Below are 18,711 nucleotides of genomic sequence, written 5' to 3'. Positions count from 1 at the left end.
CATATGTAAACCTAAAAAACAACCAAGGATATCAAGAGGAATCACACAATATTAATGGTATGATAACCAAACATTTGAGTAGATTTCAGAGTTTCATGAACATCATACAACTGAAATCATTTAACACCATGCGACAGAATATATAAGAAATTATCTCACTGAAGAAACCCAAACTTGCCTTGCTAGAAAAGGAAAATGCCCTTTGAAAACATTGCCTCGAACATTTGGGAAACGTGCACTAAAAGCCTCCGCATGTAACATAATCTTATAAATACCATGTACAAAGTGACTTCTAATGCCCTTTTACATTCTCAATGATTCTTAACATCTCCCACAAATTTACAGAGTACATTCAACATGATACAGATCCGACTGTACAAATGTTATCATAAAAGAACTTCTGATTCCATCTTTCTAAATACTACCTCCACGGATGAAGGATCTATATCAAGGCCTAAATCTTCTCCTGCATAATTCACAAACAAATATTCCTTTTTGGATGATGCGGCAGGAAGCAGCTCAGAAATCCCAGCCAGATCTCGACATGGTGGAAGGATAACATCCCTTCTATTCAGGGAATAGTAGACGTCGGCAAGCAGAAGCCAGGTAAGGTCTGAATCAATGCAAGCAAGTCCTGATAATGCCCTTAGACACGCATCTTTGAGACCTGCCATGCTACTGCAAGCAATACCTACCACAATACCACTAACCTTCTTCAGGACTGTCTGTAATGCTGAACTAGTCCTCTTGTCCGAACATATCATGGTAATCATGTCCAATACTGCTGCCTGGATTTTTTGGCTGGAGACTTCAGCCATAGGTTCTTCGGAAGTGATAGAATTACTTCGGTAAGGGAGAAGAATTCTTTCCTCATTTGATAGCATTGGTTTCCTTCGAAATGGGGATGAAGTAAGCAACTTCCATATAGTATGCCCATCATTCTGAAACCGGCGAACAAAAAAGTCCCCGCCACCAATTTGAACTGCTTTATGCAGCATATTCAAGCATTTCCTGATCACAACCTGAAAAAGAATAAAAGAAACATCAAAGCTGTGTCTAATGCAGCCACATGCCAAGGCTTTTCAACTGGGAATACAGCATAAATCCTTCAACTGGGAATACAGCATAAATCCTTTAACCGGGAATACAGCAAGGTAGAAACATCACTGCATAATCAGAAGACAATATTAAAAGTCCTGTAATGGCTAAATACAGCAAGTTAGAAACATCAGAAGACAATATTTGAACCCTAATAGCATAAATCCTTTAATGGTTACTAAAAGTCCAAAATAACATGGAGCCACACGTCAAGGCTTTTCAACTTGGAAGTACCAACACTCCATATTCATATATGTATCAAATGCTCCAACACCACCGCATAAGACACATACACAATACACATTGGCATGGCCTATCAGTAGCCCAAATATTTTTATTTTTTATTTTTTTGCAATTGGGCAAAGTTTCAAAACCAAATCAACACCTTCTGACACCAAACTTTCAGAACAACCATTTAATTTCTTAACATTTTTAAAATACTTATAGTTTTTATGAGCATGTATCCTATGATTGTACTAACTTGATTTAATTTCTTGTGACCACAATACAGTGTGATGTGATGTCAACAATCTTCCCATGAAGTGAGTTTGGTAGACTTGAGTGAATCCAAGATATCCACCTAATATCTATCTTATTTCTCCCACAATTATCCTACCTCTTAACTCTCTCATTACATAAGCCCTAAAGCTCCAAACCCCCCTATTGTCCTATATGCATAACCATACATAATCCACTAAAACATCAAACAAAATATGGTGTTATTGGAGCTGTCAAGCATTAACTAGTGTTACAACTTCATTATCAAATAAAGCAAGAAGGATTACATAAAATGTCTATCTCTACACTCAAGACTAGTATGTGTTTGATCCTATGGTACTTGAGCTCATTGTTAAATATTATCATTATTCTCCTCTATGTCTTTTCTTTTTTAATTTCTTATCAACCACTCCATTCCCAATCCCCTTTAGCCCTTTGTAGGTTGTCCTACATTTAGATGGTACTTTGAAATGTCAAATGAAAGCAACAGGCACCAAGCAAAGTTTAGCAAACTGCAACATATAGGTCCGTTACACGATGCTTGTGATGACATTCTCTTCTTGTCTTGATCTAGGAATGATGTTGTGGACCAACATTAACCAATCATCAGGCCTCTCCTCCAGCCAGAAAATGGTTATAACATATGGTACATAAACTAACTACATCTAAAATAACAGGATTTCTAATGTGATACCAGTTGGTTAGTATTCATGTCACAAGTTTTAAAATGGCAAGTCAACTGTGCAATATAAGTTACATCTTCCAAGATGCCAAATATAGTCAAAATAATAAGATCTAGAAGATTCCTATGCGTCCAGTCATCCAAAAGTCAAATTTTCAGCTAGGTCGGTCAACAAAAGATTGATAAGATGAGAAATATATATGAAGCTTCAGCATAAATCAGACAATCGAGTAAAGTACGATGTCGCAGAATAGACTAAATGTTAACGGAAAAAAGACCAAAGAGATTTACTAAATTAGCAAAAAAAAAATCTATCATACCACTGAAACCTTATTTTTAAGGCAAAGAATCAAATAAGGCCAGATTATGTTCATTGCTGGAAGCACTCTGTTCTCGTCAGCTTCCTCATCTGCAGCCTCCATCCCATCTTTCAGATCATTTAGTGATAGCAACTGAACTGCTTCCCAGATTGCTGCTTTGGTTTGTTTCTCGTGCTTATAAGCTTCCTCCACTTTTGCAAGAGATACAGAAACATCCTACAAAAAAATGCCTTACTCTAAAGTACAAACAACTGAAATCTAAGGAGAATAACAAGAAAGATTTTGTTTTACTATTTTCCAATAAGATATTTACCACTCAAGCCCCTAACAAAAGTATACATCTAATTATTTTATTTAGTTGAACAAAGAAAACATATTATGCAATGGTTCAAAACCAACACACAATTGTCAAACATAACCAATAATAATATGGAGAAGAGGGTTCACGTTTCCTACCATATCAACTGATTTTGGCACAGAAATCAAGACTTCCATTAACATTTGCTTTGTTGCAACAGTCTAACCAGTAACACCTTTTTAGGGCAGCAATTTACAGGCAGAATCTGCTAAACTGAGAGTCCTAAATGACTTGCTGAAAAGTAATAAGACAACGGACTGAGAACTAGGGAATAAATGTGAAATTTTGTTCTCTGCAAAATACAACATTATTCCAGAAAGAGAAAAGGAGTGTTGAGAAAAAGACAAACCAACAAGAAGTTGCTGTCTATTTACTTTGATCATACTACTTAAAATTATGATGCAGGTTGTTGATCTGTTTTGCAATACTGTTTTTTCCAGATTGCCATCATACACGACAAGATAAACAAATTAAAAATCCAATCTCAAAGTTTTATTCGGCTTTATAAATAGAGAACACCTAAGCAAAAATAGAATTCATATGATATATTACACTTCAAATCCATTAAAAAAAGGCTTAAATCAACAAAAATTAAGAACCATCAAGTTTTCATGTCTCTTAATTTTTTTTGGGAAAAAAAGCATTTACATAAATGATGTGAAAAGATCAAGATGTCTTACCCCAACTTACTAAGTGAACACGACCGAAAAGCAACAGAACTATCAGGAACTAATCCAAAAAAGTCAACATTATCCCTACCCCCACATACCAAAAACCAAGCAGCATGGCCCATGCTTGGATTGTACCCATGACCCAAAGTATCCTACACCAAGGAAATTATGACAAACTTGAAATCATACTGAGAAGTCAGAACAGTTTATTTTCCCAATTAAACCATATAACAACATTCAGAACATGTTCTGACTTTTCATGGTTGCTACCCCAATAAAAGTGGCACTTATAGAAACTGAAAGCCACAATGAAACACATGATTTAGGGAAATAACACAGTAACACCTCCAAATGGCCAACATCTTAAAATCCTTGACAAGCATATAGTTATATAAAGAACAAAGAGATGGTAAATGCAAGCCTTTCACTTAGCAAAACAATGGCTTCCCTGTTACAATAATCCAGAACAAGTCACAGAATAAACAACTAGTATAGCAGAGCCAAATGAACTTTCTTCAAAAATAAACATCTAAAATAACAGATCCAAATGAAAATAAAGCTTTAAAAAACCTTCATTTGGACCTACATAATAAAAAATCTGCATGGCAATGTACATGTTCCAATTGCTTAAATAATTTCTAGTTTGTAATCATTGGATTTTAGGGAAACATAGACTTGAAAATTTGTCCAACTTTATAACCTTGCAAATGACAAGCAAACTACATTATGTAGCCAGTAATCATTCTATCCATCATTAATAGCTTGTCATTCGTAAGAAGAACCATTTGCAAAATACACTCCATGAAAAGCAACAAGCATATGAATGGTAGTAAAAAATTTTGAATTCACAGACTAAGCACGGGGCACTTGTACCAAAAAATTATCTAATGAATAAGGTATCTGATAGGTACATAAAGGTAAGCCATCTACCCAAGTATCCTCACGTCAAAAAATTTCAGAAATCCAAGTTGCCGTATATGAATAAGTAATCAATTAATTTTCCACTAAAATTACATAGCCCCATTAGTTTGAAAATACTGCTATCAAACAAAGAAATGCTAAACAAATGAAAAGGGTCATCAACATGAAAAGGTATCCTACTTGTGAAGCAACATGTGCTGTCCTTTGTTCTTTTCTTATTTTCAATCCAGATTTTTTTTTCTTTTAAGTCAATTGTAAGGTTTCACTTTAAACACAGGTAACTAAGAGGTTTCCTCACATCACAATAAATACTGAAATGGCTGAGCTTAATTTGTGTTTTCCCTTTATATAGTAGAAACTTAAATTGAGAAAGACTAAATTTAATTCTCTCTGACTGAAAGAAAGAACTGCATAATTGACCCTTCCCAGACCTGCATTAATGGGTGCCTGTGCATTGAGCTGCCTTCTGAGTTCTGACAATTAAACACCAAACAGTATTCGCAACAGCAGAATGAGAATTAGAAAGAGTTTCATTTGGCCAAAAATGTTTTATCAACAAACATATCAAGCAAGTACCTCAATAATGTCCAGAGACACCAGACAAGCTGATTCTTTCTCTGAAGAAACAAGTGGGGATGCAGCTTTTAAGCATGATCCAACAAGAGATCCAACAATTCTTCTGTATCTTTTCATCTCATTAAACTTAAACAATAATTCCTCCCAATATTCCAAGTGAAGACTAACATCATCAAAATTGACAGATCCAATTTCTGGTTGTCAAATTAGAACAAAAAGGCAATGGGAAATTATTCCAAATAGCACTTGCATTGAACAAAGAGAGCCTTGAAAGACTACATAAAATATTCAAACACTAGATTAAAAATATCATAATAACAATATACCAATTGAAACAAAGAAATGAGAAAAAAATAGCACTGGAAGCCTGCTAAACCACAGAAGATAACTATTTAATCTGTCTCCACTTTCACATCTTCAAAGAGAACTAATTCTTTGTTTTTTAGAAATGTGTTCTTTCACTGGGGGAGTGTATAAAATTTTATGATACACCTAAAATTAGTTCTTATATATAATTTTATATATATCATGATATCAGATATATAGAAATTGTTTCTCATCTTATATATAATTTTAAGAAGAAATACACCTAAAAAGGTTAGAGACACCATTATAAAACCCCAGCAGTAAATCAAAGGAAAGAATGAAACAAAATAAATCAGCAGATATCAAGCAAATAAATCCACCCATGCAGTAGAAAACAGATGAGAACAAATTGCTAAACACGCATGAGAAAAGTTCATACATATACACCAAATTTTAGGATGTGCAATCTCCAGATTGCATCTGATAGAAAGTTACTACACTATTAATCTCTTTAAACCAAGATTCTTGTATCCACATTTTGCTGTAAAATCCTTGATTACCACACAAGTACAACAATCCACAAGTACAAAAACAAGCCATAATATTCCAACTATTTGGGGTTGGCTTGATATTTTCCGAAGCAATTGTAGTCTAACCATGCTGATTGAAGGTATTGTTTCAATGGCAGTGATTTAAAAAGCGCTAGGCACCAAAAGGCGCTAAGGTCCAAAAACGCCCGAGGCGCTAGGCGCTTGACCGAGCGAAACGAGACGCTAAAATATAAAAATATATAATATACTTAATAAATATAATTATTTAAATAAAAATATGCTATTAAATTAAGAAAATCGGGTACAAAATCAAAATAAATAAATAAATCATTATAGTATATTTTTTATTTTTAAAATAAAAAATATAGTATTAAAATCAAAATAATATATTATTAATCTAATAAATAAAAATATTATTATTAGTATATAGTTAGTAGTTTACTGTTAATATACTGTTAACAGTATAGTGAGAAGAGTGAGAAGACCGAGGCTGAGGCAACAGTAGCGGTAGCAGGTGACAGCCGTAGTTGGAGCGGGATCGGTGAGCGACGACGATAGCGAGAGTGGGAGCGGGAGCGACAACGGGAGCAACGAGCGATAGCAAGAGCGGCAATAGCCGCGATAAGCGACGACAGTAGTGACGAGCAACGATTGTGGCAACGACGAGCAGTGATTGTGGCAGCGGTGAGTAGCGATAGTAGCAGCGAGCAACGACAGCAGAGAGCAACGACAACGGAGAAGAAATCTCGACGGCAAAATCGCGAGTGTTAGGGTTGGCGAAGTCAGGGAAATCACGAGAGGGAGCCTGATATCGGTGATTTAGTTGGTTCGATTGAACCAACTAAAGCACCGGAGATCAACCAGACCTAAAAATCTGGTTCGGTCGCTTGGTTTAACCTAGGTGCTCGCCCGAAGCGCCCGGTGCCTGGGCTCGGGCGAGTGCCAGGACACGAAGCGAGGCACTCGAGCCTCGCCTCGCCCGAGCGCCTAGGCGAGCGCCCGAGCGCCTATTGAAATCACTGATCAATGGTATTGTCTTTAATCAATAAGTTCACCACATGGTCAACCACATCTGAGAATACAGTAATGCTGCTGTATTTACACTTTAAGTTTGTAACATTAAGGAATCAACAACAAATACTTGAGATTCCCAAAGTTCCAAGTATACACCACTGTAAAGTATATGATATATATTATCCTTACTGCTAAAAACATTTTAGAATTAACCACAATTATGTTTGGAAAAATAACCCTAATGCTTATGTTAGGATGTGGGAGAAAATAAATATGCTACTTATCGATGTGTCTTTTTTGTCCTTAAGGCTTCTTTGTAAAATAAGATGACAGCATGGTATAGAGATGTCATAATATAAGGAGTTGGAGAAGTGACAAGAAAGTTAAAGAAGAATCACATCTTGGGAACAGAGGATCATGTCTTCCATATAGTCGTTAAAAATATATATAAGATGAGATGTAAAAGTATAAAGATGATAGAACAATGTTTAATAGAATGAGCTATAACATAACAATTTATTGTATTATCTTAGATCACTTTGTCAAACATAAAGAATTTCATATAGAAACCAATGGATGTCTTTAAAAAAACTCTATAATGAATAAATAGATTTAACAAACAAATATACTTCAAAACAAGAGTTTGGGGAAGAATTGAGAAAGTCCACAATACATAATGTTTTCAAATCCCATACTAAACAGAATCCCATCACAAGTTTGATGAAAGTGAAACAAAAAAGGTGATGGTGTTATACCAACTTCTTCGAGAAGAAGTTTCTCACAGCGGAATCATAAACTTCATAGAAACAAATAAATTAATGGCATATAGTTCATGGATTAATTGATCAAAAGAGCTAGCACCAAACTCTAATAAGATTGTTCATTCTACTAATAGAGTTAGTTGAAAGGATAACCACAAAACTTCCCCAGCTTGGACGACATCAACTTTGAAGGAATATCATTATTTTTTGCAAAGCTAAAAGGGATAGAGCATGAAGTCTAGCTGATAATACAGTAGTAAATTTCATGACAGGAAAGGAGCTAAAATAGAATTGTCCATTCATCATCATAATGCTCCTAATACCAAAACTAATGGGTAAGAGAAGAAGATAAGGAAAATAGTGTACTAATAAATATTAAGAGATGAAAACTTCTGCTAGAACCCTACAAACTTAAATTCCGATAGTTTTATAATTTTCCAAAAAAAAGTACATCTAATGAAGGAATTCTTATCATTAATTAACTCAAAATTGCATTCTAATAACACTTCAATAAATAACATAAATAATCCAAAAAATACAAATATTATTATATAAAAAACCTTAAACCTAGACATGAGAGGATTTCAGATTCAGATTTAAGATTGTCAAAATAAGACTAATATGAACTCATCCTGCATCATCCACCTTACCCATTGCTTAAATTGAGTGCTCTATTACTCATGGAAGGATCTCAGCCTAAATCATGCACATACACATTTGCCACACCAAGGGTAATAATATAACCTTTTGAAGACCATGATATATGAACTATCAAGACTATTTCCTACCAAACTGGAATCAGCAACAAAACCCAAATCAAAATCAAGAAGTCCACCTCTGTAAAGGCCACTGACCTAATATTAAAAAGTAAGGCACCTAAAATTTATGTAAAACATATATCATAATGGTTGCAGCTATGCTCTTATGAACCAAAAAATTTTCTGGCAATACCTCTCAGGAAGGAAGAATCAGAGCTAAGGTGGCAAATGACAAGTTTTAGTACAAGGAGAAAGTGATTACACAGTAGAAACAAATCGATAAACAACAGAATACATTTGAAACCTGAGGGATGCAATGGATCTGAGGGCAATGTCCTGAGTTTTAGTACAAGAAAAGGTAATTATGTGATACACACAAACCAATATGGAAATACTTATAAAAAAATTAGAAATCTATTAATGCTTCAAATATATTGTTGAAGTGGTTTGAATCACAAAAACATTAACAACCTGAAATGGTTCAAGCTTGAGCCATGGAATAATGAGCCATGCCATCTACCTTCAGCAATGCAAAAGAAGGTCATGCCATCTCATTTTGTGAGAGACAGGAACAAAATGAATTAAAAAAAATGTTTTAACTTTTTTTTCTACTGTAATTATCCTAAGTCAGCTCCAAAATGCAAATAGGCCAGAAGATTGATTTAACTTTTCCACTGGCAGCAACCTCACAAACTGGACCCCAGTGCATGATCTTTGCTTCAGGTGCCAAACAGAAACATGATATCTCCAAAAAAAAAAAGAAACAGTAGCAAAAAGTAGTAATAGTCTATTTAACATGCATACCGGCTCCTCCAACAATGGCAGAATATCTCGAGCAGTACCGACATAGGACAGTATAGCAGCAAGTACATCTGGAACATGGGGATTGATATCCAAATGCTGCAACTGGTAACATAAAGAGTCAATAATATAGTCTGCATTTGCCACAACCAACTGCCCTACCTGTTCCAAATAATGTAGCATCAGTACATAAAACAAACAGCTGGTGCTTTTACAGTTTCTCTTTTTTTTGCACTCACGGTGGCATGGCTGGACGAAACAGAAAGAACACGTAGGACAGCATCTGATGCGATTCTTATCTCACTGTTAGAGCAAATCAAGTTCCTTAGTAATAAATAAAGAGAAGAGTGCAGAAATCCACTGCTTATAAAATCTTTTCCAAGAACTATGCTGAAAATGCCTATTCCATCTAGGATCACCTGAACCAATGAACCATAAAAAATAATCAATATCAAGGTTAGGAGAACATTCAAGAAACTGAGTCAAGAACTTAATTGGTGAAAATACATTTCCTGTTGCAGCATTATGGTGTCAAGGAAGAAATGTAATGGAAGATCTAATTCTATTTTATGTTCCAGCAGAGGTGCATTCTGATCCAATGGAATGTCCCACACTTCAGGTGACAAATATTCATGCAAAATGCTGGCAATGGAAAGAATTGTAGCATCCCTATTATCCTTTCCCTCTCTCATATTCCAAGCTGATCCTTGGCATTTGAAAGTTGTAGACTTGTCATCATCATATGCAAGTTTCTTTTCTTGCAAGGTTTCTTCCCTAGACTTTTTAAAGAATGTTGAATATGTATTAACTGACTGTTCTGATAATCCATATATTATCTCATTTAACATGCAAACTGCAGAACTTGTCTTGCGCAATAACTGGCCAGAACCATGATGAAAATACCAAGTTTTCCACCCTTCTTTGCCATATTCTTTCATACGAAGCTCTGATATCAACTGGCGAAACTGATCTAGCAAATTATCAACAAGAACTGATAAAAACATATTGCTCTCGTGTCCTAAGAATAAGACAAAACAATAATAATTAAAAACAAAACTTCTATCCGGAAGAAAAAGTTCTTAACTTAATACAACAAATCATTAAAAAACTAATGAACAAAGACTGAAAACCTAACTATTACCTGATATTATGGACAGCCCGACAAGTCTAAGTACTCCAGCAAGAGTTAGGTATAGTTTCCGACTGCCAGCAATACCAAACCAAGGAGGCATGTGAGGAAACTCCAAAACACTAGTTACATATTCTGAAGGACTTTGCAAATCCTCATCTTGCAAAATAGAAATTTTGGAAACAACAGGAAAAGTGGCATCCTTAGTAAGATTTCTTGGAGAACTCAAGATATTGCCAGCTTTCAGCTCAGCAATGGAAAGCAAATATCCAGTTGAAAGCGGTTTTGACAAAATTAGGTTATTCATGGAACCAGCAAACCGTGAATTATGACTGAAGCATAATCCAAAACACTCCAAAAAACATGATGCATTGACCTGCCAATACCAATAAGTTCAAATCCCAGAAACCAATTTGCAATCCTATAAAAAGTATAAATGTGGCAAATAAAGTAACATATATGATCAGGGAAGAATAAAGTAGAAATCAGCTACTCTCTGTAAGATAAGAAAAGAAACCAACACGTAGCTAAAATAAGTTCATTTTATGACAGAAACCCATAAATCACAGAAAATAAGGCTATGAAAAGCGAGTCAAATCAGATTAAATCATTTGTAAGAAATAAAAAAATAACTAAAAACATGTTCACTAAATGACAAAAGCTAGTAAATCACAAAATTAAGGCTTTAAAAAAATACATAAATTGGATAAATCCAATTTGGAAATGTAAAATATTGTCAATTTATGGTTGATATAAATAACTAATTATAACTATAAAGCTTGAAACTTATCAGGGTCAAAGTTTTTGTTGATATGTCATTAGCAAGAATTAGTAGTGTTGGGATCAAAATATATTAGTGAAATGAATATGCATCACAAAATTGCCATGGTTACTTCTAATAAACTGAAAACTCAAGCAGAAACAACATACTATCACTTCTACTCGTAGCCTGTACCAACTGACAAAAAAGTAATACACCAACAAGTTTACATTCTGAACATTAGTACTGCCCATGCAAACTTTGACACGGAGCATCATAAAATTGCACTCAATGCTTCATGCACCATCATGCTGAAAAGTATATATGCATGCGATCTAATACCGTGTCACCACTTTGTTGAAAAGTATAATACCAATTTTAAACTTCATGCACCATCATATTGAAAGGTTTATATGCGTGCAATCCTGCACCATTCATGATGGATCATACCAATTTAACATATATGCACTGCTACAATCTAATAGTGTACCATCACCATAGCAAACCATCATTTAACATGCTGTTTTAACCCCTTATAGCAAATAACCAAATGGCTCTTAACAGAGCTTAAAGTCCAGATAGTGAGTACTATGTTCTTTATGCTCTCTCTATCCTAACCAACCAAATGTCACTTCACAGACTTCATGCTCCTGCTATTATGACATGACATTTGTCTAACTGCAAAGGGCTGAAGAGCTCAGTCACCTAGCACCAAACCATCAGCAGAGGGTGGCAGGACTGTTGAATTGGAATTGCATCAACGGATGTACTATCTTAACGTGTGCACAGTTAAATTAGACAGTAGATCAGTGGATCAGTTCCTTGCAAGTGTGTATGAGACGCTTTTTGGATTGGTTAGTTTCACATGACAGCAGGAGCTATGACAATTCGCAATGTGGTACATAATTGTGTCTACGTCTGATAGGCCAGATGTAAGTGCATGACAATAAACCCTATCGTGCAACCATAAACTACAAAATAGCTATTAGCATATTCTATTTGATCTTTTAAACCATAATCATTTAAGCTTCTTTCTGTAGATCATGGTCATAAGCATCAAATCAAATTTTAGGTTTCCTAATGCGACTGCAAAATCTGTACTTCAAGGCTCAAGTGTGGAAAATTTAGATTCATATTCACCCTCTTAACAAAATCATGAGATTCATTATTACACCACAAGGCTAGTGTTCCTTACAATAGAGGATACAGAATATGATCATTATTAATAACCATGCACTAAATGAGCATGGTAACCATAAGACAGAACGCGTCACAAACTATGTCAGTCAGCATCCTTGATGTTGCCAATTGGTTGCAAAAGATTTTGAACAGGATATGTGAAGCAAAACCATAACCCTTGAATTTTATTTCTTTCCTCTATAGAGAAATTATCATTTATAATTGTTACCTTAGCACAAACTAAATTGCATTTTACTTTTCTTGTTCCACCAAGTTAGCTTCATAGATAGTGTACTTGTTTGAGTACACTAATAAGGAGAGGCTGTTGCTGTTGCTTCCGTTTTGCCAATAAACTATACTCTTGGCTGCAGTACCGCTTTAATTTTCTTTTGACCATTTTTTGTTATTTAGGTCTGTTTTCTTTAATCATCTTATTTATGTTCTAGCTCAGGGTTTGTCATGTCGACCTATACTGCCCAGTACGAGCGGTATGTACCAGTCTGATAGGATACCGATATGTGGACCGCCCTCTGTCGGGCGATACCATCACATGACCTCGTATATGGTGATATGTGATTTGTACCGGGTGATAAGGATCAAAATCGGACCATTACCAACCTGTACAAGTTGATAACAGTCGGATTTAAACCTATCGATAAAGTGCTGAGATTGGCCTATTTCAAACGGTCAAATTGACCGTTTGAAAAGAGGCAAAATATTGGGAAGGCAATTGCAAAATGGTTCAACTTCTATAGGATTCTAACAAGCACAACCTAAGGTCTATATTATCAGAGCATAGTCTCTTCTACTCAAAAGTCTGGCACGGGGATCCAGTATCCAACACCGAAACAGATCCACAGTGTGTATTTAGATGAGGAGGTGGCAGAACTGAATGACTGGATCAAATCCTTCAAGAGGCAATGGGACGAATATGAGGTAACATTGATGTATGACAGTTGGACAGGGCCAACAAGAATAAGTATAATCAATTTTCTTGTTTATTGCAATAGACGAGTGATTTTTCATAAGTCAGTTAATACTTTCGACAAGTATCATCATAGTAGACGAGATCGGATCATAGTACATTGTCTAGATAATCACCGATAATGGAGCCAATTTCAAGAAGATCGATTCATAATAGATGGAAAAAAGAAAAACATTGTTTTAGACTCCATATGCAGCTCATTGTATGGATTTAATGTTGAAGGATATTGGCGAGCTGCCATTAGTCAACAAGTAGCTCAAGCACAGTCGATCACAAAGTTTATATATATCATCATTGGGTCCACTCTTTAATGCAAAAGTATATAAATGGTGAGATACTCAAACTTATAGTCACTCGATTTACTATAAATTTCATTGCTTTAAAGTCAATACAATAAAAGAGGCAGGGCCTAACATGAATGGTCCGATTCCAAGTATTCGAGATCGGGCTATGGAAAAAAAATAGAAAAGACTATTCTTTCTTTTAGATTTTAGGATATCATGAATGAAATCATAAAAGGTGTGAAACCACTTTACATTGTTCTCCGTAAGATAGATATGGATACGCGTCAAATGTTTTATCTTAGACATATGTTGATTACATGGAGAGAGAAGATCAAGAAAGCATTCAAAGAAGATTTTAAGACCGATCAATACTTACAGATCATTGATCACAAAACTGAAGTTCACATGGACCAAGATATCTATAATGTAGTTAAATTCATATTCAGTGTAATTTAATTCATTATTTTTAATAGTTAAAAAATTCTCACTAACAAAATTATGTATTGCAACATATAATCTAAATCCAACCATTCAATTTCGATGTAGTCTTAGAACACGATCAGATTTATTATCGACACTAAGAAATATTATATATTGACTCTTATCAAACACTATCGATGCTATTATGGAAAGCTAATTATTACAAGAAACAATTGGCTCATTCTCCAACGTTGTAGCTATATCATATCGTTATAATATAGATCTTGGTAAGAAAAAGTTACACACATATTGATTATAAACTACATTTGATATTAATTATTTATTATGTTAATAAAGTCTTATTTGCATCTTTTTGCAATCAAGTGGTCGCTGCATTTTAGAGGGGATGTACCAAATTTAAGGAAGATTATCATCCGTGTCCTTTCGTAGACGACAACATCTAGTGATTACGAACGTAATTGATCAACGTTCGTATTGATTCACACGAAGGACCGCAATAAACTATCGTATAGACGATTGGAGAAACTAGTATATGTCTACTATAACATGCAGCTAAGGTTACGATATGCCGAGCTGGACAAGGAGCCAAAGGAAACAAAGATTAAGAGCCAATGCTAGAGTGGGTCGAAGCAACAAAGAACCAAGAGGATCTTCTACTTGATGAGACGGGAGATCCTCAATGTCCTTCGCATTTTATTGAGGCAATAGGAAAAGAGGAAGCACATCCCAACCCAAGGAAGATCCCCCTTAGTCAGAACATGGCGGAAGGAGCCTGACAACATCGAGTTAGACTACTCTAGGAACTAAAAACACCCAACTATCGTAGTTATCTGTCCAACGTACAAAGGCAAAGGCAAAGGCAAAGGCAAAGGCAACAACATCAATTTGTTAGGACTCTAGTTAGGAGAATCCTAATTGAGAGGGACATTTTGTTAGGACTCTAGCTAGGAGAGTCCTAATTGAAAGAGACATTCTGTTAGGAGTTTATTTCTTAGAGAAGAATTAGGAGTTGTAAAGGAATAGGAGTCTTGAGTAGGAGTCCTATTAGGAGTCTTGAGTAGGAGTCTTAATTGAGTAGAACTCTTGAGTAGGAGTCCTATTATGAGTCTTGAGTAGGAGTCTTAATTGAGTAGGACTCTTGAGTAGGAGTCCTATTAGGAGTTAGGGTTTAGAAACCCTATAAATAGCTATGTATTCATCCTCTTTTGATAAGCAATAGATGAATCTTTTCTGCAGCCTTTGAGCAGCAACTTGGAGGGAGGAACCCCTATAGAGTTCCAAGGAGGCCGATCCCCTAAAGAGATCAACCCCAAGTTTAGAATCTACAAGGGTTCTATCACCTGGTATCAGAGCAGCGTTCTTGGCGTCTCGCTGCCCTTCCACAGCCATCCATCAACCCTCCACAGCCACCCAAAGCAATTCCCACAATTGCTTAAAAGATCATCACCGAATTCCGCCATCATCTCCACCACCGTAGATCATCCTTTGATCTCCCCGTGAATTGCAACATGTTCTGGTTTCCTAACTTACTGCTGCTACAATTTAGTTATCCCTATCCGAAAATTCAAAAAAAAAAAAAAATTCGTTCCTTTATTGCTGCAAATTTTCATCATAAGTTGCTGAAATTTTTCGACGAGAATTCTGCTATCGCAACTTACACCAATTTTCTTGCTGTTATTGTCGAAATTTCCTTGATTAAATTAGACATCCTTACTGTCATATAAACTGAGATATTGCTGTCAATTCCCTCCTCAAATCTCTCAAATTTTTTGTGGAGACTTCGTCGAGAAACTGCTGTTTCTTCGTCGATAATTCTGCTCTTACAAGACAACACAATTCTGCAGCAAACTTTCACTGATTTCTATCAAACCTATACATGCCTTTAACCCGTCAACAAAAGAGAGATCTTAACATCACAGATTTGGAGTCATATACTATGGCATCTGAGGATGCAATCAATGCTAAATTTGAAGCCTTTGAGGCACGAATGGAGGATAAGATTCGGACTCTCCTTACCGAATTCAGTTTGGGCCGACCACCAAGCCCGAAGAAGTCACATCAAGGAGAGAGCTCTAACCATTCACATCATGCCCAAAGAGATGACTTCCAAGAGAGGGGAGGCTCTATGACCGACCCCAACTATTCGCACATGAGAGTGGACTTCCCTAGATGGGAAGAAGGAGACCCAATTGGTTGGATCTCGCGTGCGGAGCGATATTTTCGGTACCATGAAACTGCGGATGCATCCATGGTGGAAATTGCAGCTATACATCTTGAAGGGGATGCCATACAATGGTTTGACTGGTTTGAACACACTTATGGAGCCCTTTCATGGCGACAATTCAAAGAAGGACTACTGATCCGCTTCGGACCAACTTATTACGAGAACATTGACGGACAACTAACAAAGATCCGACAAACCTCCACCATTCAGGAATACCAAACCAGGTTTGAAAGGTTATCTAATCAAACTCGTGATTGGTCTGAAAAACAGTTATTGGGGACTTTTATTGAGGGCCTAAAGCCGGAGATCCGGGGAGAAGTTAAGGCGCGACAACCATACACGCTTATGGCAGCCATCTCTTTCGCACGATTTCAAGAGGAACGATTGAACCATGAAGCCCGGAGGACTAGGATCACTCCACGACCTACAATACTAAAGCCCTCAGCCCCCCCTACTATCAATCGAGTCCCCGCACCGAAAAGGTTAATAAGAGAACTTCGGGAGCGATCTGCGAAGGGGTTATGTTGGCATTGCGACAAGCCGTGGAGCCACGAGCATCGCTGTAAAAAAGGTAGACTTCTTATGATTGAACCAGTAGAAGAAGAGGTCATTGAACATCTAGAAGAGAGCCTTGAACACGAAGAAGAAGATATGGAAGAAGAGCCACAGCCGACCGACATTACGGTACACGCACTAGCCGGCTACTCAAATCCGCAAACGATGAAAGTTGGAGGCCTTCTCAAACAACAGTCGATTACTGTTCTCATCGACACGGGTAGCACTAATAACTTCCTGAATAGTAAGGTTGCTGCTCGGATGGCACTGCATATTGAAGGTTGCAGCAAGTTCGATGTAAAGGTTGCCGACGGTAGAATCCTAAAGTGCGACCAAAGATGCCCGCAGGTGAAACTATTACAGCAAGACCAAGAAATTATCACCGATTTCTTCCTCCTACCAATCGATGACTATGAGGCAGTGCTTGGTATAGAATGGCTGACTACACTAGGTGATGTCTCTTGGAACTTTTCTAAATTAATTATGAAATTCTATTGTAAGGGCAAACATATCATCCTACGCGGGAAGCGCGGAAGCAACGTTACCACTGTTTCGACCCAACGAATGGAGAAAGTTTTACATAAGGTAAATGGTGCCTTTTTGATGCACCTCCAACAGCAACCAGAGGGGAAGAAAATAGAATTTGAAGATCAAAATCTTGCCCAATTGCTTACTGAATTTGCCGACATATTTGCTGAACCGCGTGGTCTTCCTCCTTCTCGGCAACATGACCATCGAATTCTAATCCTTCCGGGCAAGCCACCAGTGAACACTCGACCATACCGATATCCTCACCTCGAAAAAGATGAAATTGAAAAGATCGTAAAGGAGATGCTTGAAACACGGGTGATTCGACCAAGTTGCAGCCCCTATTCCTCACCGGTGCTACTTGTACGCAAGAAGGACGGAACTTGGCGGATGTGCATCGACTACCGAGCTTTAAATGGCATCACCGTCAAGGACAAATACCCAATACCAGTGGTGGATGAACTTCTTGATGAATTGAAAGGAGCTCGAGTCTTCACGAAGTTGGACCTCCGATCCGGTTACCACCAAATTCGGGTATGTGACGATGACATTCCAAAAACTGCATTTCGCACACATGATGGCCATTATGAATTCTTGGTAATGCCTTTTGGACTCACTAATGCTCCTTCAACCTTTCAAAGTCTCATGAATGATATATTTCGGAGCTTTCTTCGTAAATTTGTGCTGGTATTTTTCGATGATATTCTCGTTTACAACCCTTCTCTTGAGACTCACTTTCAGCATTTACGGATTGTTTTGACGATCCTTCGGGAGAATACTCTTTTTGTTAAGCAACCAAAGTGCAGCTTTCTCCAGCAAAAAGTAGAGTACCTTGGGCATATAATATCAGAAGAAGGAGTGGCGGTAGACCCAACAAAAATTGAGGCAATGCAAGGCTGGCCGAAACCTACAAACGTGAAATTACAGCGGGGGTTCCTTGGACTAACGAGCTACTACCGAAAATTTGTTAAGGACTATGGGAAGATCAGTGCACCACTCACTTCTTTACTGAAAAAAGATGCTTTCCAATGGTCGGACAAAACCTCTGCTGCCTTTGACAAACTTAAAGCAGCCATGACAACGACGCTGGTGCTTGCGCTACCAGATTTCAATAGACCCTTCATCATTGAGGCCGACGCATCTGGAGTCGGAATTAGAGCCGTTCTCATGCAAAATGGTCGACCACTCGCATACACTAGCAAGACATTATCTCCCTCCCATCAAAATATGTCAGTATATGATAAGGAGATGCTTGCCATTGTACACGCAGTAACGAGGTGGAGACCCTACCTAATCGGCCGGCGATTTCAA

At 36.9% G+C, this 18,711-nt stretch overlaps 1 protein-coding gene across 2 annotated transcripts in view; it reads right to left on the bottom strand.

Moving 5' to 3' along the window:
• Nucleotides 1–234: 234 nt before the first annotated feature.
• The window catches only part of LOC135639758 (uncharacterized), a 34,134-nt gene continuing 15,657 nt past the window's right edge, over nt 235–18,711 (bottom strand). The window contains exons 9-14 of one of the 2 annotated variants that reach the window (XM_065153644.1): nt 10,457–10,820; nt 9,831–10,333; nt 9,555–9,737; nt 9,319–9,477; nt 2,599–2,814; nt 235–1,022 (exon numbers count right to left, since the gene is read on the bottom strand). In XM_065153644.1, the coding sequence (XP_065009716.1) occupies nt 387–1,022; nt 2,599–2,814; nt 9,319–9,477; nt 9,555–9,737; nt 9,831–10,333; nt 10,457–10,820 (2,061 nt within the window). In that variant the 3' untranslated portion in view covers nt 235–386. The remainder of the gene's footprint in view (nt 1,023–2,598; nt 2,815–9,318; nt 9,478–9,554; nt 9,738–9,830; nt 10,334–10,456; nt 10,821–18,711) is intronic. The other variant, XM_065153650.1, reaches the window with a different exon arrangement.

Source organism: Musa acuminata, chromosome BXJ1-4, assembly GCF_036884655.1.
Source record: "Musa acuminata AAA Group cultivar baxijiao chromosome BXJ1-4, Cavendish_Baxijiao_AAA, whole genome shotgun sequence".
NCBI classification, from domain to species: Eukaryota; Viridiplantae; Streptophyta; class Magnoliopsida; order Zingiberales; family Musaceae; genus Musa; species Musa acuminata.
Note: the sequence above shows the minus strand (reverse complement) of the source record. Positions and strands in the feature narration are given on the sequence as shown.